Source organism: Dendropsophus ebraccatus, chromosome 1 (genome assembly GCF_027789765.1).
Source record: "Dendropsophus ebraccatus isolate aDenEbr1 chromosome 1, aDenEbr1.pat, whole genome shotgun sequence".
Lineage (NCBI taxonomy): Eukaryota > Metazoa > Chordata > Amphibia > Anura > Hylidae > Dendropsophus > Dendropsophus ebraccatus.
This window is the reverse complement of record NC_091454.1, coordinates 2,075,237-2,098,415: the sequence shown is the minus strand read 5'-3', so window position 1 is coordinate 2,098,415 and position 23,179 is coordinate 2,075,237. Positions and strand designations below refer to the sequence as shown.

Sequence of the window (23,179 nt, the reverse complement as noted above, 5' to 3'; positions counted from 1 at the left end):
TTGCGGCCGAGCCGTATAGCGGGGTGGCGGCTCTTTTTAATACCGCACAGGTTGAATGCAGACGCGTAATCGAGCTAGAAATGGGGAGATGTCTGGTATTAGACGTCCTCATGAAGGGACAAGAGCTGCGCCTCATAAACATCTACGGTCCACAGACTAAATGAGACCGCAAAAGTCTCTTTATGAAGATTAAGCCTCTACTTTTTACTAGCCGGCAGGTCATCTTTGGAGGGGACTTCAATGCTGTAACAAGGTCCCGAGATAGAGGAGGCTCCAGAGATCGGCTAGGTTATGATAGCGCCGCTCTGAACAGCATAGCCAGTGAGACTCGTCTGGTGGATGTCCACATCCGACATACTCCAGACCACAGTGGGTTCACCTATTTCAGGGGTAGAGAGGTCAGGTCTAGGATAGATAGGTTTTTTGTTAAGGAGGAGGCTGTCTCTCCACCTTTACAGGTGGTGGAGGTAGAATTCTCCAATCACTGTTTGATTATGTTTTCTTTGAATGTTTCAGAGACCCCCAGGATGGGAAAGGGATTGTGGAAGCTGAATTCGTCTCTCCTGGAAGTCGAGGAAATCAGACAATCCTTTGAGGAGTTTCTGCAGAGCCAGGTACCATTGCTGGACTTATGCAGCACTAAGTCAGAGTGGTGGGAGATGTTCAAAAAACGGGCGGCGAAATTCTTCCGCCAGACCGCGAACCTTAGTAGTATGAATAGGGATCGCCTATATCAGGCACTAAGGAGGAAACTCGAGGTCCTTGTCTCGAATGGAGGTGACAGAGAGGAGATCTCCAGAGTGAAGTCTTTGCTGAAGATGTGCCAGTACGAGAGACACACGTCTTTGGTTTTCGAGAGGGATTTTGGGAAGCACCACTCGCCCGACCCTTGTCGAAGCTGTAAGATGTCAGTGGATAGTAAGTTTGTGTCAGGCCTGGTCGATAGTACAGGATCTCTGAACAAGTCCAGATCGGGGATCTTGGAGGTCATCAGAGCCTTCTACTCGAATCTCTTAGGGAAGAGGGATCTTGATCGAGGCAGGACATCGGCTTTCCTGGCTGATGCCATTTCCCGGTCAGGAGTTGACCCCTCTCTTAATGTTTTGACAGAGAAGATCAGAGAAGAGGAAGTCAGGCTGGCGATTGAGAGGCTCGCCCTCAAAAAGTCACCAGGGCCGGATGGCTTAACGTCCGAATTTTATAAGACCTTTAAGGACGCTTTGGTTTCCCTCTTGACTGAGGTAATAAATGAGTGTCTCTCCTCGGGCACTCTGCCGAGGTCGGCTCTGATCATCCTGTCAAAGGGTAAAGACCCGTTCCACATTGAGAAGCGCTATGGGACGCCAATTCTCAATGTGGACAGAAAGATCCTGGCAAAAGTGCTATTCAACAGGTTGGTGAAGTTTGCACCCCAGCTCTGTTCCCGGTCTGCACTGCTCTGTTCCTGGTCGTAGCACTTTTAGTGCTGTGCTCTGTGTCCGCGGGGCCGTGGAGCAGGGTAGGGCTGGTCACTGGAAGGGGTTTCTACTGTCCTTGGACCAAGCTAAGGCTTTTGATCGGGTTGATCACGAGTACCTCTGGTCTACTCTTTTGAAATACGGTCTGCCGGGGAGGTTCGTTGATTGGCCGAGAACATTGTACGCAGGGGCTGAGACTTTTCCATTGGTGAACGGTTGGGTGGGCCGCCCTTTTGCGGTGGAGTCTGGTGTACGTCAGGGCTGTCCTTTAAGCCCTCTGCCTTATGCGTTCGCCATCGACCCCTTCCTCCGAAGGATAGATGGTAGACCATTGGCGGGGGTGAGGATGGACCTGGCGACGCCGGATCCTTGAAGGTAGTGGCGTACGCCGATGATGTCTCCATTTTTGTCTCTTCCCAGGGGGAGGTGGAGTGGGTGATGTCGGAGGTGGATTGCTACTCTGAGGCAACCGGGTCTAAAATCAACTGTGACAAGTGCAAAAGTCTTTGGTTGGGAGGGGGAGACCCTGAGTTTTGTCTCCCGGACACCCTCCTTGTGCCCCAAGAATCTGCAAAAATTCTGGGCATCGAATTTGGTCCCGGGGATTACCCCACACGAAATTGGGAGAGCAGACTGGAAGATGTCTCCAAAAGAGTGGAACAGTGGAAAGGTTGGTCTTTGACCTTTAGGGAAAGGGTCTTCTTGATCAAGTCTTTCTTGCTCCAGTTGTTAATCTACTTGGGCAGTGTGAGCCTTTTGCCGGAACCCCTCTGGACGCGGGTCTACGGTCTGTTCTTCCTAATGTTGTGGGGGAACAGACTTAACCTAGTTAAGAGGGAGGTGACTTACCGCACGAGGAGACTAGGCGGGTTGGGTATGGTCAACCTGGTGGTGTTTTTAGTAAACACTTTTTTAAAGACCAATGTTGCGAACCTCTGGAAAGAGAGGGCTCCTCCGTGGGTAGTCTCTTGCAGGAAATGGTTTCAGCCTTTCTTCCAGGAATGGGAGATGGGCGGTCGAGTGAAGGATCTTCGCATGCCACACGGGCATCTCCCGACTTATGCTGCACTGGTTCTGAAGGTCATCAAGCGGTGGGGGCTGGGAATGTGGGAGGTGAGAACTCTCCCGAGGAGAATCCTCGACAAGAGGGTCTTACTGAGCCATTTCCAGAAACCACTGGCCCTCAAGGATTGCCCAGGTGGGGATCAGGGGATTGGGTTGTCTGTTTAAAATTCACGTAGGATTCCCCTAAAGTTTTGGGATTTGACCTGGCGCAGCTTTCATGGTAGGCTATATGTGAAGGACAATCTGAAGTACAGGAACTCTGACAAGAAGGGGTGTCCCCGAGAGGAGTGTGGGGGAGCATTGGAGAATATGGATCACTTCCTGCTTCATTGTCCTTTTAACCCCTTAAGGTCAAAGCCAATTTTCGTTTTTGCGCTTTTGCTTTTTCCATTTTATGTTTAAAAGTCCATAGCGCTTGCATTTTTTTCACCTAGAGACTTATATGAGCGCTTATTTTTTGCGAAACAAATTGTACTTTGCAATGACAGGCATTATTTTTCCATAAAATATGCAGCGAAACCGGAAAAAAAATCATTTGCGCTGTCAAATTGATTTCCAGGAGTTTTGCATTTACGCCATTCGCCCTGGGGTTAAACTGGCTTGTTATATATGTTCCTCAAGTTGTTACAATTATAACGATATATAACATTTATAACTTTTATTTTATCTGATGGCTTTTAAAAAATTCAAACCCTTGTTAACAAATATAATGTTCTTTAAAATCGCTCCATTCCCGGCTTACAGCGCTTTTATCCTTTGGTCTATGGCGCTGTGTCAGGTGTCATTTTTTACGCCATGATGTTTACTTTCCATCGGTACCTTGATTGCGCATATGTGACTTTTTGATCACTTTTTACAAAATTTTTTATAAATTTGATGCGACCAAAAATGCGCAATTTTGCACTTTGGAAATTTTTTGCGCTGACGCAGTTTAACGTGCGAGATCAGGAAAGTGATAAAATAGTTCGGGCGATTACGTGCGCATCGATACCAAATATGTTTATTTATTTGTTTATTTATTAATTTATATTTATAAAATGGGAAAAGGAGGGTGATTTGGACTTTTATTAGGGGAGGGGATTTTTATTAATAAAAACACTTTTTCTTTTTTTTTTTTTCTTACATAAACTAGAAGCTCCCCTGGGGGACTCGTGTATATACACAGCACTGATCCCCCTGGGGGACTCGTGTATATACACAGCACCGATCCCCCTGGGGGACTCGTGTATATACACAGCACCGATCCCCCTGGGGGACTCGTGTATATACACAGCACTGATCCCCCTGGGGGACTCGTGTATATACACAGCACTGATCCCCCTGGGGGACTCGTGTATATACACAGCACTGATCCCCCTGGGGGACTCGTGTATATACACAGCACTGATCCCCCTGGGGGACTCGTGTATATACACAGCACTGATCCCCCTGGGGGACTCGTGTATATACACAGCACTGATCCCCCTGGGGGACTCGTGTATATACACAGCACTGATCCCCCTGGGGGACTCGTGTATATACACAGCACTGATCCCCCTGGGGGACTCGTATATACACAGCAAAGATCGATTACATCGGTCATAGATTGCTTTGGCCTGCTTCAGGCCACAGCAATCTATTGCCGAGCCGGGATCAGCGTCATTGCGACGCTGAGGCCCGGAACGGGCAGAAAAACTGATCTCCCTCCCGCAATCGCATCGCGGGGGGGGGGGGGGGGGGGAGATCCGTCCCACTAGACACCAGGGATGTTGTGCATAAAGCACTTCAATGCAGCTGTCAGGTTTGACAGCTGCATTGAAGTGCTTAATTAGCCGACGTGGCAACGGGACCCGTGCCGGCTAATAGAGGTGTCGTTCAGAGCGGGGTTCCGGCGGGAACGTACCAGACGTACGTCATGGGTCGCTAAATTAATATAGAAGTATATCAAAGGGTAGGCGCTTCCATCGGCTGGCTGCCCTTTCCTATGCTGAGTGGACCTATGGGACGTTCAAAGACCCTTTGGAGGGGGATTTCCTTTAAGGTGCCTTAGCCGAGTAGTCTCTTTCCTGGTGAGGGGCCGACGCTATCACCTTAGATTTTTGTTTTGTTTTTGTGATGGATCGGATGTAGACGGCTTACAGACATCGAACCTGAGCCCTGAGGGTTTGCTGGGTGGTCTATGGTGTTGGGGATATGTAAAGTATGGAGTGTGTATGGAGTATATAGTGTGTGTGTGTGTGTGTGTGTGTGTGTGTGTGTGTGTGTGTGTAATATATATATTATACACATATAGTTAGTATCTGTATATGCTTCAATAGGCTCTTATATTCTTTTGCTATGAATTGTTTATATGTCTGCTATTTCATTAGTTTATGAATTATTGTTATGGTTATTATGCCGCTTTTAGGTTTTGTATTTTTATATAAAATAAGAGTTACAATCATATGCGTATATGAGAAGGTCCATAGCTGTCCTGCAGTACTTGCCTGGGTCAGAGGTGGCGCCATCCTTCTCACTTCCGGGCACAGACAAGGCTGAAATCTTTAACCCCTTGAATTCCTGGTGGAGCAGGATCCTGTGCACCTCGCATTCTGCCTCAATGTGAACGGAACGCAAGATCTGAGGATGAGATCAGAGATGTAGACGCGGTGGACGGAGATATCAGGAGACGAGTCTCTTCCATGTTCTGGTAGTCACCTCCTGAGCAGCCTTTAGATCGATCCCTTCATGCCAGTCCGGACCCAGAGCGCTACCAATCCCGCCATCCTGCTGCCCTAAAATAACATACACCGCTGCTTACTGCCAGAACGTGGTCCCAGGAACCCCCAAACCCCCCACTGCTTACTGCCAGAACGTGGTCCCGGGAACCCCCAAACCTCCCGCGGCTTACTGCCAGAACGTGGTCCCGGGAACCCCCAAACCTCCCGCGGCTTACTGCCAGAACGTGGTCCTGGGAACCCCCAAACCCCCCGCTGCTTACTGCCAGAACGTGGCCCCGGGGACCCCCACTGCTTACTGCCAGAGCATGGCTATCGGGGACCCCCCGCTGCTTACAGCCAGAACATGGCCCCGGGGACCCCCACACCCCCCACTGCTTAAAGCCAGAACATAGCCCCGGGGACCCCCACACCCCCCGCTGCTTACAACCAGAACATGGCCCCGGGGACCCCCACACCCCCAGCTGCTTACTGCCAGAACATGGCCCCGGGGACCCCCACACCCCCCGCTGCTTACAACCAGAACATGGCCCCGGGGACCCCCACACCCCCAGCTGCTTACTGCCAGAGCATGGCTACCGGGGACCCCCCGCTGCTTAGAGCCAGAACATGGCCCCGGGGACCCCCACACCCCCAGCTGCTTACAGCCAGAACATGGCCCCAGGGACCCCCACACCCCCTGCAGCTTACAACGAGAACATGGCCCCAGGGACCCCCGCTGCTTAAAGCCAGAACATGGCCCCAGGGACCCCCGCACTCACCACTGCCCCCTTCTGTAGTGTATTTCATCCTCTTGCAGGTCAGGGAGGTTGGAGGTTTCTCAGACTTGAGCTGTGGTATGAGGAATTCTGCGGCTCCGGCGTCAAAGAAGGTATTGCCAATGGACTTATCCTTGATGGCCCAGATGACCTCACACCCCTCCATCTCGTACCTGCAAAGGACAAAAGAGACTGCTTACAGCCATGAGATCCGACCGGCCAGAGCGAGGAGACCGGGACCGAGCCGACCGGCCAGAGCGAGGAGATCCACCGATCACAGTAAGAAACAGAGCCGACCCGTCAGAGCAAGGAATCCATGACAGAGCCGACCCGACAGAGCGAGGAATCCATGACAGAGCCGACCCGACAGAGCAAGGAATCCATGACAGAGCCGACCCGTCAGAGCAAAGAGGCCGAGCCGAGAAGACCGAAGCAGATCTGTGGGGACCGAGGTGACCCGCCAGAGCGAGGAGACCGAGACCGAGCCGACCCGACAGAGCGAGGAGACCGAAACTGAGCCGACCGAGACCGAGCCGACCCGACAGAGCGAGGAGACCGAGCCGACCCGACAGAGCGAGGAGACAGAGACCGAGCCGACCTGACAGAGCGAGGAGACCGAGACAGAGACCGAGCCGACCTGACAGAGCGAGGAGACCGAGACCGAGCCGACCCGACAGAGCGAGGAGACCGAGACAGAGACCGAGCCGACCCGACAGAGCGAGGAGACAGAGACCGAGCCGACAGAGCGAGGAGATGAAACAGAACTAGGAGACTGAACCAGCGATCAGAGCGAGGAGACGGATTAGAGGAGTGATGGAAGTGACTGATCACAGCAGGGAGGCTGTTCCTTTGTATCGGCGGACATGTCCTTTTACTTACACCAGCTCCAGAGCTATCCCACCATTGCCCACGACCATCACTCTCCGCGCCCTGGTCAGATGCTGCTGGAAGGTCTGTAACATGGAGAGAGGAGACTGGATGAGCAGTGCTGCCAGGGCTTACACAGCAGAGAGGAGTAGTGTCTGGTCCGTACCCGGGCGCTGTCAGTATCACGGATCCCCAGCACATACGGATTCCCCTCTACGATGAGGCGAGGCCGGGCCCCGGTGCACACACACAGCTGATCATACTGGTAACACGTCCCGTCCTCCGTCACCACCACCTGCAGAACATCAATAAGAGCCATCACTCAGGAGCCTGGGAAAGCTGGGTGATCACGGTACAGAGCTCACTCAGGAGCCTGGGAAAGCTGGGTGATCACCATATAGAACACACTGAGGAGCCTGGGAAAGCTGTGTGATCACCAGATAGAGCACACTGAGGAGCCTGGGAAAGCTGGGTGATCACCATACAGAGCACACTGAGGAGCCTGGGAAAGCTGGGTGATCACCATACAGAGCACACTGAGGAGCCTGGGAAAGCTGGGTGATCTGATCACCATACAGAGCACAATGAGGAGCCTGGGAAAGCTGGGTGATTCCCATACAGAGCTCACTCAGGAGCCTGGAAAAGCTGGGTGATTACCATACAGAGCACACTGAGGAGCCTGGGAAAGCTGGGTGATCACCATACAGAGCACACTGAGGAGCCTGGGAAAGCTGGGTGATCACCATATAGAACACACTGAGGAGCCTGGGAAAGCTGTGTGATCACCAGATAGAGCACACTGAGGAGCCTGGGAAAGCTGGGTGATCACCATACAGAGCACACTGAGGAGCCTGGGAAAGCTGGGTGATCACCATACAGAGCACACTGAGGAGCCTGGGAAAGCTGGGTGATCTGATCACCATACAGAGCACAATGAGGAGCCTGGGAAAGCTGGGTGATTCCCATACAGAGCTCACTCAGGAGCCTGGAAAAGCTGGGTGATTACCATACAGAGCACACTGAGGAGCCTGGGAAAGCTGGGTGATCACCATACAGAGCACACTGAGGAGCCTGGGAAAGCTGGGTGATCACCATATAGAACACACTGAGGAGCCTGGGAAAGCTGTGTGATCACCAGATAGAGCTCACTCAGGAGCCTGGGAAAGCTGGGTAATCACCATACAGAGCACACTGAGGAGCCTGGGAAAGCTGGGTGATCTGATCACCATACAGAGCACAATGAGGAGCCTGGGAAAGCTGGGTGATTCCCATACAGAGCTCACTCAGGAGCCTGGGAAAGTTGGGTGATCACAATACAGTGCTAACTCAGGAGACTGGGTGACAGTAATGGAGGAGGATACAGGTAGACACCACATTAGACACATGAGCACCCCCCCCCCCCCCCCCCCCCCCAAGAACCGCAGGGCCCCCCCCCCCCGCCATTGTCACATGACCCTCACCTGCTGATCGGCCTTTAACTCCTTTAGTGCCGAGTGCACAACCCTGATATTAGGAAATTGAGACTGCAGAGCGGCGCTCGTCTGCTCCTCCACATCAAACTCCTCCAGCGCCCGCGAGACCTGAGAGATGATGCAAGAGCCATTACCGCAGCAACACAGGAGGATGCCCACCCACCCCAATCCCCATGCTGGGTAGTGCCCACCCCCCCCAATCCCCATGCTGGGTAGTGCCCCCCCCCCCCCCCCCAATCCCCATGCTGGGTAGTGCCCACCCCCCCCAATCCCCATGCTGGGTAGTGCCCCCCCCCCCCAATCCCCATGCTGGGTAGTGCCCCCCCCCCCCCAATCCCCATGCTGGGTAGTGCCCACCCCCCCAATCCCCATGCTGGGTAGTGCCCCCCCCCCCCCAATCCCCATGCTGGGTAGTGCCCCCCCCCCCCCCAATCCCCATGCTGGGTAGTGCCCACCCACCCAACCCCCATGCTGGGTAGTGCCCCCCCCCCCCCCAATCCCCATGCTGGGTAGTGCCCACCAAGAGCAAAGCATCCTACCTGCCTCACGTTGGTCACAGCCTTAACCAGCGGAGCCGCAGTAAGCAGGTATATGACATCATCAGGAAACTGCAGGGAGAGCTGGAATATACAGATACAGCAGTGACATCACCGCTCTCCAGATATATTATACAGCAGTGACATCACCGCTCTCCAGATATATTATACAGCAGTGACATCACCGCTCTCCAGATATATTATACAGCAGTGACATCACCGCTCTCCAGCTATATTATACAGCAGTGACATCACCGCTCTCCAGATATATTATACAGCAGTGACATCACCGCTCTCCAGATATCAGATATATTATACAGCAGTGACATCACCGCTCTCCAGATATCAGATATATTATACAGCAGTGACATCACCGCTCTCCAGATATCAGATATATTATACAGCAGTGACATCACCGCTCTCCAGATATCAGATATATTATACAGCAGTGACATCACCGCTCTCCAGATATCAGCTATATTATACAGCAGTGACATCACCGCTCTCCAGATATCAGCTATATTATACAGCAGTGACATCACCGCTCTCCAGATATCAGCTATATTATACAGCAGTGACATCACCGCTCTCCAGATATCAGCTATATTATACAGCAGTGACATCACCGCTCTCCAGATATATTATACAGCAGTGACATCACCGCTCTCCAGATATATTATACAGCAGTGACATCACCACTCTCCAGATATATTATACAGCAGTGACATCACCGCTCTCCAGATATATTATACAGCAGTGACATCACCGCTCTCCAGATATCAGATATATTATACAGGAGGTGACATCACCGCTCTCCAGATATCAGATATATTATACAGCAGTGACATCACCGCTCTCCAGATATATTATACAGCAGTGACATCACCGCTCTCCAGATATATTATACAGCAGTGACATCACCGCTCTCCAGATATATTATACAGCAGTGACATCACCGCTCTCCAGATATCAGATATATTATACAGCAGTGACATCACCGCTCTCCAGATATCATATATATTATACAGCAGTGACATCACCGCTCTCCAGATATCATATATATTATACAGCAGTGACATCATCGCTCTCCAGCTATATTATACAGCAGTGACATCACCGCTCTCCAGATATTATACAGCAGTGACATCACCGCTCTCCAGATATTATACAGCAGTGACATCACCGCTCTCCAGATATATTATACAGCAGTGACATCACCGCTCTCCAGATATATTATACAGCAGTGACATCACCGCTCTCCAGATATATTATACAGCAGTGACATCACCGCTCTCCAGATATCAGATATATTATACAGCAATGACATCACCGCTCTCCAGATATATTATACAGCAGTGACATCACCGCTCTCCAGATATATTATACAGCAGTGACATCACCGCTCTCCAGATATATTATACAGCAGTGACATCACCGCTCTCCAGATATATTATACAGCAGTGACATCACCACTCTCCAGATATATTATACAGCAGTGACATCACCGCTCTCCAGATATATTATACAGCAGTGACATCACCGCTCTCCAGATATATTATACAGCAGTGACATCACCGCTCTCCAGATATCAGATATATTATACAGCAATGACATCACCGCTCTCCAGATATATTATACAGCAGTGACATCACCGCTCTCCAGATATCAGATATATTATACAGCAGTGACATCACCGCTCTCCAGATATCAGATATATTTTACAGCAGTGACATCACCGCTCTCCAGATATATTATACAGCAGTGACATCACCGCTCTCCAGATATCAGCTATATTATACAGCAGTGACATCACCGCTCTCCAGATATATTATACAGCAGTGACATCACCGCTCTCCAGATATATTATACAGCAGTGACATCACCGCTCTCCATATATATTATACAGCAGTGACATCACCGCTCTCCAGATATATTATACAGCAGTGACATCACCGCTCTCCAGATATATTATACAGCAGTGACATCACCGCTCTCCAGCTATATTATACAGCAGTGACATCACCGCTCTCCAGCTATATTATACAGCAGTGACATCACCGCTCTCCAGATATCAGATATATTATACAGCAGTGACATCACCGCTCTCCAGATATATTATACAGCAGTGACATCACCGCTCTCCAGATATCAGATATATTATACAGCAGTGACATCACCGCTCTCCAGATATCAGATATATTATACAGCAGTGACATCACCGCTCTCCAGATATCAGATATATTATACAGGAGGTGACATCACTGCTCTCCAGATATATTATACAGCAGTGACATCACCGCTCTCCAGATATATTATACAGCAGTGACATCACCGCTCTCCAGATATATTATACAGCAGTGACATCACCGCTCTCCAGATATTATACAGCAGTGACATCACCGCTCTCCAGATATATTATACAGCAGTGACATCACCGCTCTCCAGATATATTATACAGCAGTGACATCACCGCTCTCCAGATATCAGATATATTATACAGCAGTGACATCACTGCTCTCCAGATATATTATACAGCAGTGACATCACCGCTCTCCAGATATATTATACAGCAGTGACATCACCGCTCTCCAGATATCAGATATATTATACAGCAGTGACATCACCGCTCTCCAGATATCAGATATATTATACAGCAGTGACATCACCGCTCTCCAGATATATTACACAGCAGTGACATCACCGCTCTCCAGATATATTATACAGCAGTGACATCACCGCTCTCCAGATATCAGCTATATTATACAGCAGTGACATCACCGCTCTCCAGATATCAGATATATTATACAGCAGTGACATCACCGCTCTCCAGATATCAGATATATTATACAGCAGTGACATCACCGCTCTCCAGATATCAGATATATTATACAGCAGTGACATCACCGCTCTCCAGATATATTATACAGCAGTGACATCACCGCTCTCCAGATATATTATATAGCAGTGACATCACCGCTCTCCAGCTATATTATACAGCAGTGACATCACCGCTCTCCAGATATATTATACAGCAGTGACATCACCGCTCTCCAGATATCAGATATATTATACAGCAGTGACATCACCGCTCTCCAGATATCAGATATATTTTACAGCAGTGACATCACCGCTCTCCAGATATATTATACAGCAGTGACATCACCGCTCTCCAGATATCAGCTATATTATACAGCAGTGACATCACCGCTCTCCAGATATATTATACAGCAGTGACATCACCGCTCTCCAGATATATTATACAGCAGTGACATCACCGCTCTCCATATATATTATACAGCAGTGACATCACCGCTCTCCAGATATATTATACAGCAGTGACATCACCGCTCTCCAGATATATTATACAGCAGTGACATCACCGCTCTCCAGATATCAGATATATTATACAGGAGGTGACATCACCGCTCTCCAGATATCAGATATATTATACAGCAGTGACATCACCGCTCTCCAGCTATATTATACAGCAGTGACATCACCGCTCTCCAGCTATATTATACAGCAGTGACATCACCGCTCTCCAGATATCAGATATATTATACAGCAGTGACATCACCGCTCTCCAGATATATTATACAGCAGTGACATCACCGCTCTCCAGATATCAGATATATTATACAGCAGTGACATCACCGCTCTCCAGATATCAGATATATTATACAGCAGTGACATCACCGCTCTCCAGATATCAGATATATTATACAGGAGGTGACATCACTGCTCTCCAGATATATTATACAGCAGTGACATCACCGCTCTCCAGATATATTATACAGCAGTGACATCACCGCTCTCCAGATATATTATACAGCAGTGACATCACTGCTCTCCAGATATATTATACAGCAGTGACATCACCGCTCTCCAGATATATTATACAGCAGTGACATCACCGCTCTCCAGATATATTATACAGCAGTGACATCACCGCTCTCCAGATATTATACAGCAGTGACATCACCGCTCTCCAGATATATTATACAGCAGTGACATCACCGCTCTCCAGATATATTATACAGCAGTGACATCACCGCTCTCCAGATATCAGATATATTATACAGCAGTGACATCACTGCTCTCCAGATATATTATACAGCAGTGACATCACCGCTCTCCAGATATCAGATATATTATACAGCAGTGACATCACCGCTCTCCAGATATCAGATATATTATACAGCAGTGACATCACCGCTCTCCAGATATATTATACAGCAGTGACATCACCGCTCTCCAGATATATTATACAGCAGTGACATCACCGCTCTCCAGATATCAGCTATATTATACAGCAGTGACATCACCGCTCTCCAGATATCAGATATATTATACAGCAGTGACATCACCGCTCTCCAGATATCAGATATATTATACAGCAGTGACATCACCGCTCTCCAGATATATTATACAGCAGTGACATCACCGCTCTCCAGATATATTATATAGCAGTGACATCACCGCTCTCCAGATACCAGATATATTATACAGCAGTGACATCACCGCTCTCCAGATATCAGCTATATTATACAGCAGTGACATCACCGCTCTCCAGATATATTATACAGCAGTGACATCACCTCTCTCCAGCTATATTATACAGCAGTGACATCACCTCTCTCCAGCTATATTATACAGCAGTGACATCACCGCTCTCCAGATATCAGATATATTATACAGCAGTGACATCACCGCTCTCCAGATATATTATACAGCAGTGACATCACCACTCTCCAGATATATTATACAGCAGTGACATCACCGCTCTCCAGATATATTATACAGCAGTGACATCACCGCTCTCCAGATATATTATACAGCAGTGACATCACCGCTCTCCAGATATCATATATATTATACAGCAGTGACATCATCGCTCTCCAGCTATATTATACAGCAGTGACATCACCGCTCTCCAGATATTATACAGCAGTGACATCACCGCTCTCCAGATATATTATACAGCAGTGACATCACCGCTCTCCAGATATCAGCTATATTATACAGCAGTGACATCACCGCTCTCCAGATATCAGCTATATTATACAGCAGTGACATCACCGCTCTCCAGATATATTATACAGCAGTGACATCACCGCTCTCCAGATATATTATACAGCAGTGACATCACCGCTCTCCAGATATCAGATATATTATACAGCAATGACATCACCGCTCTCCAGATATATTATACAGCAGTGACATCACCGCTCTCCAGATATCAGATATATTATACAGCAATGACATCACCGCTCTCCAGATATATTATACAGCAGTGACATCACCGCTCTCCAGATATCAGATATATTATACAGCAGTGACATCACCGCTCTCCAGATATCAGATATATTATACAGCAGTGACATCACCGCTCTCCAGATATATTATACAGCAGTGACATCACCGCTCTCCAGATATCAGATATATTATACAGCAGTGACATCACCGCTCTCCAGATATCAGATATATTATACAGCAGTGACATCACCGCTCTCCAGATATATTATACAGCAGTGACATCACCGCTCTCCAGATATCAGCTATATTATACAGCAGTGACATCACCGCTCTCCAGATATATTATACAGCAGTGACATCACCGCTCTCCAGATATATTATACAGCAGTGACATCACCGCTCTCCAGATATCAGCTATATTATACAGCAGTGACATCACCGCTCTCCAGATATATTATACAGCAGTGACATCACCGCTCTCCAGATATATTATACAGCAGTGACATCACCGCTCTCCAGATATCAGCTATATTATACAGCAGTGACATCACCGCTCTCCTGATATATTATACAGCAGTGACATCACCGCTCTCCAGATATATTATACAGCAGTGACATCACCGCTCTCCAGATATATTATACAGCAGTGACATCACCGCTCTCCAGATATATTATACAGCAGTGACATCACCGCTCTCCAGATATATTATACAGCAGTGACATCACCGCTCTCCAGATATATTATACAGCAGTGACATCACCGCTCTCCAGATATTATACAGCAGTGACATCACCGCTCTCCAGATATATTATACAGCAGTGACATCACCGCTCTCCAGATATATTATACAGCAGTGACATCACCGCTCTCCAGATATCAGCTATATTATACAGCAGTGACATCACCGCTCTCCAGATATATTATACAGCAGTGACATCACCGCTCTCCAGATATATTATACAGCAGTGACATCACCGCTCTCCAGATATCAGCTATATTATACAGCAGTGACATCACCGCTCTCCAGATATCAGCTATATTATACAGCAGTGACATCACCGCTCTCCTGATATATTATACAGCAGTGACATCACCGCTCTCCAGATATATTATACAGCAGTGACATCACCGCTCTCCAGATATATTATACAGCAGTGACATCACCGCTCTCCAGATATCAGATATATTATACAGCAGTGACATCACCGCTCTCCTGATATATTATACAGCAGTGACATCACCGCTCTCCAGATATATTATACAGCAGTGACATCACCGCTCTCCAGATATATTATACAGCAGTGACATCACCGCTCTCCAGATATATTATACAGCAGTGACATCACCGCTCTCCAGATATATTATACAGCAGTGACATCACCGCTCTCCAGATATATTATACAGCAGTGACATCACCGCTCTCCAGATATATTATACAGCAGTGACATCACCGCTCTCCAGATATATTATACAGCAGTGACATCACCGCTCTCCAGATATCAGATATATTATACAGCAGTGACATCACCGCTCTCCAGATACCAGATATATTATACAGCAGTGACATCACCGCTCTCCAGATATATTATACAGCAGTGACATCACTGCTCTCCTGATATATTATACAGCAATGACATCACCGCTCTCCAGATACCAGATATATTATACAGCAGTGACATCACCGCTCTCCAGATATATTATACAGCAGTGACATCACCGCTCTCCAGATATCAGATATATTATACAGCAGTGACGTCACAGTAGTCTAGTTAGAATGATATATATCACAGCTATGACGTCAGTCCTCCCCCTCACTTGCTCTGCACACGTGACCCCGGCTATTCCTCCTCCGACCACCAGGCTCCTCGCTCTCACTGCAGCCGCCGCCATCTTCCCGGCCTCTGGTGACAGACACACTAAGGGGGCGGTTTATAAGACGTCACTCCCCTCCCATTGGCTCACAGCTTCCGGTTTGTCTTCTGTTTCCCCGGTAACAGGCGGAGCATTGGCGTATATTACGTGTTTCCTCTGCGCGGAGCTTTGGTCTCCAGGAAGATGGCTGCCATTTCCTCACATGGACGGGTATAGCAGTGCTGGAGGCCTGTAGGTGTGGTTGGTTTCCAGGGTGTGTAGTATGAGGGACTGGCACAGTATGAGATGGGCGGATTGTGGAGCGTGTTCACACTGGTCCAGGTCACTCTATCCACTTCTGATATTTACATCCCCCCCCCACTTTGTTATAGATGTGAAGCACGTGTTGTCTGAGTCACGTGATGCCGTATGCGCTGCCTCTCATCCTGAATCCTGTAATGGGAAGTGATGGATGAATGGCCGCCGCCGTCCTGAGGAGTGTGGGGACGGTATCACCGCGGCCTGATCCTTACAGCCGTCACTATACTCACATCCGTAGTGATCAATGGCCGCCGCCGTCCTGAGGAGTGTGGGGACGGTATCACCGCGGCCTGATCCTTACAGCCGTCACTATACTCACATCCGTAGTGATCAATGGCCGCCGCCGTCCTGAGGAGTGTGGGGACGGTATCACCGCGGCCTGATCCTTACAGCCGTCACTATACTCACATCCGTAGTGATCAATGGCCGCCGCCGTCCTGAGGAGTGTGGGGACGGTATCACTGCGGCCTGATCCTTACAGCCGTCACTATACTCACATCCGTAGTGATCAATGGCGGCCGCCGTCCTGAGGAGTGTGGGGACGGTATCACCGCGGCCTGATCCTTACAGCCGTCACTATACTCCTATCCATAGTGATCAATGGCCGCCGCCGTCCTGAGGAGTGTGGGGACGGTATCACCGCGGCCTGATCCTTACAGCCGTCACTATGCTCCTATCCGTAGTGATCAATGGCCGCCGCTGTCCTGAGGAGTGTGGGGACGGTATCACCGCGGCCTGATCCTTACAGCCGTCACTATACTCACATCCGTAGTGATCAATGGCCGCCGTCCTGAGGAGTGTGGGGACGGTATCACTGCGGCCTGATCCTTACAGCCGTCACTATACTCATATCTATAGTGATCAATGGCCGCCGCCGTCCTGAGGAGTGTGGGGACGGTATCACCGCGGCCTGATCCTTACAGCCGTCACTATACTCACATCCATAGTGATCAATGGCCGCCGCCGTCCTGAGGAGTGTGGGGACGGTATCACCGCGGCCTGATCCTTACAGCCGTCACTATACTCACATCCGTAGTGATCAATGGCCGCCGCCGTCCTGAGGAGTGTGGGGACGGTATCACCGCGGCCTGATCCTTACAGCCGTCACTATACTCATATCCATAGTGATCAATGGCGGCCGCCGTCCTGAGGAGTGTGGGGACGGTATCACCGCGGCCTGATCCTTACAGCCGTCACTATACTCCTATCCATAGTGATCAATGGCCGCCGCCGTCCTGAGGAGTGTGGGGACGGTATCACCGCGGCCTGATCCTTACAGCCGTCACTATGCTCACATCCGTAGTGATCAATGGCCGCCGCCGTCCTGAGGAGTGTGGGGACGGTATCACCGCGGCCTGATCCTTACAGCCGTCACTATACTCATATCCATAGTGATCAATGGCGGCCGCCGTCCTGAGGAGTGTGGGGACGGTATCACCGCGGCCTGATCCTTACAGCCGTCACTATACTCACATCCATAGTGATCAATGGCGGCCGCCGTCCTGAGGAGTGTGGGGACGGTATCACCGCGGCCTGATCCTTACATCCGTCACTATACTCACATCCGTAGTGATCAATGGCCGCCGCCGTCCTGAGGAGTGTGGGGACGGTATCACCGCGGCCTGATCCTTACAGCCATCACTATACTCCTATCCATAGTGATCAATGGCGGCCGCCGTCCTGAGGAGTGTGGGGACGGTATCACCGCGGCCTGATCCTTACAGCCGTCACTATACTCACATCCGTAGTGATCAATGGCCGCCGCCGTCCTGAGGAGTGTGGGGACGGTATCACCGCGGCCTGATCCTTACAGCCGTCACTATACTCACATCCATAGTGATCAATGGCCGCCGCCGTCCTGAGGAGTGTGGGGACGGTATCACCGCGGCCTGATCCTTACAGCCGTCACTATACTCATATCCATAGTGATCAATGGCGGCCGCCGTCCTGAGGAGTGTGGGGACGGTATCACCGCGGCCTGATCCTTACAGCCGTCACTATGCTCATATTCATAGTGATCAATGGCGGCCGCCGTCCTGAGGAGTGTGGGGACGGTATCACCGCGGCCTGATCCTTACAGCCGTCACTATACTCCTATCCATAGTGATCAATGGCCGCCGCCGTCCTGAGGAGTGTGGGGACGGTATCACCGCGGCCTGATCCTTACAGCCATCACTATACTCCTATCCATAGTGATCAATGGCGGCCGCCGTCCTGAGGAGTGTGGGGACGGTATCACCGCGGCCTGATCCTTACAGCCGTCACTATGCTCACATCCATAGTGATCAATGGCGGCTGCCGTCCTGAGGAGTGTGGGGACGGTATCACCGCGGCCTGATCCTTACAGCCATCACTATGCTCATATTCATAGTGATCAATGGCCGCCGCCGTCCTGAGGAGTGTGGGGACGGTATCACCGCGGCCTGATCCTTACAGCTGTCACTATGCTCATATTCATAGTGATCAATGGCCGCTGCCATCCTTTTTACAGTCTGTTCCTGCCTTTGGCTTCAAAAATCTGTCAGACAAATCTTTCTGTGTAAACGCACAATTACTCACCACTGTGTCAGTCAGCAACCGCCAACCCCGCAAAGCGAGCACAAACAGGGAAAGGAGGCCATAGAACGGCCCTGCAACCCCAATGTCACAGGACCAAACCCCAAGGGCCCTCCTAGACTATGGTCACACTTGTGTTGCTTGGTGGCAGCTTTCTCCGCCAGCTGTGCCTGATGGGTTTTGGGGGGGCCCTTGGGGTTTGGTCCTGTGACATTGGGGTTGCAGGGCCATTCTATGGCCTCCTTCCCTGTTTGTGCTTGCTTTGCAGGGTTGGCGGTCGCTGACTGACACAGTGTGGAGTTAGTGTCGGGACCCATGTGAACCCGGGGACCTGCATGTGGTACATGAGGCAATATGGTTTGATCAAATTATATACGAACATCCTGGAGTTGGTTTTTAAATGTAGCCAAGTGGCATTAGTGTCAGCCATAGGTGTGAGGTATTAGTGTCAGCCATAGGTGTGAGGTGCAGCATTAGTGTCAGCCATAGGTGTGAGGTATTAGTGTCAGCCATAGGTGTGAGGTGCAGCATTAGTGTCAGCCATAGGTGTGAGGTGCAGCATTAGTGTCAGCCATAGGTGTGAGGTGCAGCATTAGTGTCAGCCATAGGTGTGAGGTGCAGCATTAGTGTCAGCCATAGGTGTGAGGTGCAGCATTAGTGCCAGCCATAGGTGTGAGGTATTAGTGTCAGCCATAGGTGTGAGGTGCAGCATTAGTGTCAGCCATAGGTGTGAGGTGCAGCATTAGTGTCAGCCATAGGTGTGAGGTATTAGTGTCAGCCATAGGTGTGAGGTATTAGTGTCAGCCATAGGTGTGAGGTGCAGCATTAGTGTCAGCCATAGGTGTGAGGTGCAGCATTAGTGTCAGCCATAGGCGTGAGGTGCAGCTCCTTTCTCTCCATGTCCGTGCGTTATAGTTTATGCTGTGCTCAGAGGCGTAGCTAATGTCTCTTGGACCTTGATGCAAGAGGTCAACTTGGGCCCCTCCTTCCTTGGCCAAGCAATGCTATTGGTGTGTATGTATGTGTGTGTGTGTGTGTGTATATATATATATATATATATATATATATATATATATAATTACCAATAATACCTGTATATAGGAAAGAAATATTATCACTATACATATTACCGCCATACTTTTACTGACCAAATCCTGTATACTGAGACCAATAATATCAGTATACAAGGGGGAAGTATTACCACTACACCACAACCATCACCAATATATTGTTACAGACTAAATCCAGTATACTAACACCAATAAAACACAGTACCAGATAACAAGTAACAGATATAACCACTACATACTGACTAACACCACCACTGCTACTAAACAATAACAACAACATACTAACACTGCTAACTAACACCACCGCTGCTACTGAACAACCCCACCACATACTGACTAACAGCACCGCTGCTACTGAACAACCCCACCACATACTGACTAACACCACCGCTGCTACTGAACAACCCCACCACATACTGACTAACAGCACCGCTGCTACTGAACAACACCACCACATACTGACTAACACCACCGCTGCTACTGAACAACACCACCACATACTGACTAACACCACCGCTGCTACTGAACAACACCACCACATACTGACTAACACCACCGCTGCTACTGAACAACACCACCACATACTGACTAACACCACCGCTGCTACTGAACAACACCACCACATACTGACTAACTGCACCGCTGCTACTGAACAACACCACCACATACTGACTAACACCACCGCTGCTACTGAACAACACCACCACATACTGACTAACTGCACCGCTGCTACTGAACAACACCACCACATACTGACTAACAGCACCGCTGCTACTGAATAAAATCCTCTGTACACAGATCACTATCACCCTATACAGTCATATAGAGGTAGCCCCAGCTCCACTCCTATACACCATATACATTACAGTGCAGTTATATCAGGTGACTTACAGGGGGCGTCTTTTCTCATCAGAATTCTTCCCTTTTCGTCTTCTTCTCCATCTGTCCTGGTCCATTATGAGAACTTCTCCGAGCCACGAATCCACAGAATCTTCCAGACAGACATATTAGGCTCCTCACTCCGTCACCATCCTCATCTCTATACAAACTGCACATGTGTATTGACCCCTTTACACCCTCATTTAGTGGGTAGGCTGACTCTATTTGACCCCCTTATAGTATATGCCCCCCTCTGTGTGGTCCACTGTAGTACATGCATCCCTCTGTGCATGCCCTATTGTATACGCCCCCAATGTTTCCCCCTTATAGATGTCCTCCCATGTTATCTCCCTTATAGATGGCCCCCCAAGTTATCGCCCTTATAGATGGCCCCCATGTTATCGCCCTTATAGATGGCCCCCATGTTATCGCCCTTACAGATGGCCCCCATGTTATCGCCCTTATAGATGGCCTCCCATGTTATCCACCTTATAGATGCTTCCCATGTTATCCACCTTATAGATGCTTCCCATGTTATCCACCTTATAGATGGCCTCCCATGTTATCGCCCTTATAGATGGCCCCCATGTTATTGCCCTTACAGATGGCCCCCCTATTATCCCCCTTATAGATGGCCCCCCTGTTATCCCCTTATAGATGGCCCCCCTGTTATCCCCTTATAGATGGCCCCCCTGTTATACCCTTATAGATGGCCCCCATGTTATCCCCTTATAGAAAGCCCCCCTGTTATCCCCTTATAGAAAGCCCCCCTGTTATCCCCTTATAGATGGCCCCATGTTATCCCCCTTATAGATACCTCCCATGTATCCCCCTTATAGATGCCCCCCCCTGTTATCCCCTTATAGATGGCCCCCCTGTGTATTATCCCCCTTATAGATGGCTCCTCTGTGTATTATCCCCCTTATAGATGGCTCCTCTGTGTATTATCCTTATAGATGGCTCCTCTGTGTATTATCCTTATAGATGGCTCCTCTGTGTATTATCCCCCTTATAGATGGCTCCTCTGTGTATTATCCTCCTTATAGATGGCTCCTCTGTGTATTATCCTTATAGATGGCTCCTCTGTGTATTATCCTTATAGATGGCTCCTCTGTGTATTATCCCCCTTATAGATGGCTCCTCTGTGTATTATCCCCCTTATAGATGGCTCCTCTGTGTATTATCCTTATAGATGGCTCCTCTGTGTATTATCCCCCTTATAGATGGCCCCTCTGTGTATTATCCCCCTTATAGATGGCTCCTCTGTGTATTATCCCCCTTATAGATGGCCCCTCTGTGTATTATCCCCCCTTATAGATGGCTCCTCTGTGTATTATCCCCTTATAGATGGCTCCTCTGTGTATTATCCCCCTTATAGATGGCTCCATGTTATCATCCTCATAGATGGCCTCCCATGTTATCACCCTCATAGATGGCCTTCCATGTTATCACCCTCATAGATGGCCTCCCATGTTATCTCCCTTATAGATTCCTCCCATGTTATCCCCCTTATAGATGGCCCCCATGTTATCCCCCTTATAGATGGCCCCCATGTTATCCCCCTTATAGATGGCCCCCATGTTATCCCCCTTATAGATGGCCCCCATGTTATCCCCCTTATAGATGGCCCCCATGTTATCCCCCTTATAGATGGCCCCCATGTTATCCCCCTTATAGATGGCCCCCATGTTATCCCCCTTATAGATGGCCTCCCATGTACCCCCCTTATAGATGGCCTCCCATGTTATCCCCTTATAGATGGCCCCCAGTCTGTGCAAAAAAAAAACAAAAAACGCCCGCCTGACAACTCACTCCCCTGCTGTGTCTCTCTCCTCCTGTCTTCTCCTCGGTCTGGCTTTCGGGGGACGCGCGTCTCCTGGCTCCCCGACTCTGTCTTGTCCCCGGCAGCAAACACAGCAGTGACCTCAGTGTGCACTGGGGATGTTACTTTCAGCACATTGGCGCTTGTAGGACACTCCCTGCGCCGGAAGTACTTCCCCTGCGCACACCGAGGTCACTACTGTGTGTGCTGCTTAGGACGGGACAGAGCCAGCAGGCGCGCGTCAGCCAGGGGTCCGTCACAGCCTCCCTCTTGTAATCGCAGGGAGGGGCAGTGTGGTGGCAAGGGGGGGGGGGGCTCGCGAACACGGTAGCTACGCCACTGGCTGTGCTTTATAGTTTGTGCCGTGCCCTATAGTCTGTGCCGTGCCCTATAGTCTGTGCCGTGCCCTATAGTCTGTGCCGTGCCCTATAGTCTGTGCCGTGCCCTATAGTCTGTGCCGTGCCCTATAGTCTGTGCCGTGCCCTATAGCCTATCGCTCATTTTTGCTTTGTTTGGTTATTTTGTGTTATTTCCCTGGTTCTGGCGGCTCCTCGCCTGCCCTGACCTTCTGA

The 23,179-nt window shown here is 49.5% G+C and overlaps 1 protein-coding gene across 1 annotated transcript in view; it reads right to left on the bottom strand.

The window, feature by feature from the left end:
- Nucleotides 1–16,040, bottom strand: part of PYROXD1 (pyridine nucleotide-disulphide oxidoreductase domain 1) — a 29,420-nt gene extending 13,380 nt beyond the window's left edge. The window contains exons 1-8 of the mRNA XM_069963722.1: nt 15,924–16,040; nt 8,855–8,935; nt 8,304–8,423; nt 7,010–7,138; nt 6,856–6,929; nt 5,980–6,149; nt 5,199–5,275; nt 4,988–5,120 (exon numbers count right to left, since the gene is read on the bottom strand). Coding sequence (XP_069819823.1) covers nt 4,988–5,120; nt 5,199–5,275; nt 5,980–6,149; nt 6,856–6,929; nt 7,010–7,138; nt 8,304–8,423; nt 8,855–8,935; nt 15,924–15,998 — 859 coding nt within the window. The 5' untranslated portion in view covers nt 15,999–16,040. The remainder of the gene's footprint in view (nt 1–4,987; nt 5,121–5,198; nt 5,276–5,979; nt 6,150–6,855; nt 6,930–7,009; nt 7,139–8,303; nt 8,424–8,854; nt 8,936–15,923) is intronic.
- Nucleotides 16,041–23,179: the final 7,139 nt, after the last annotated feature.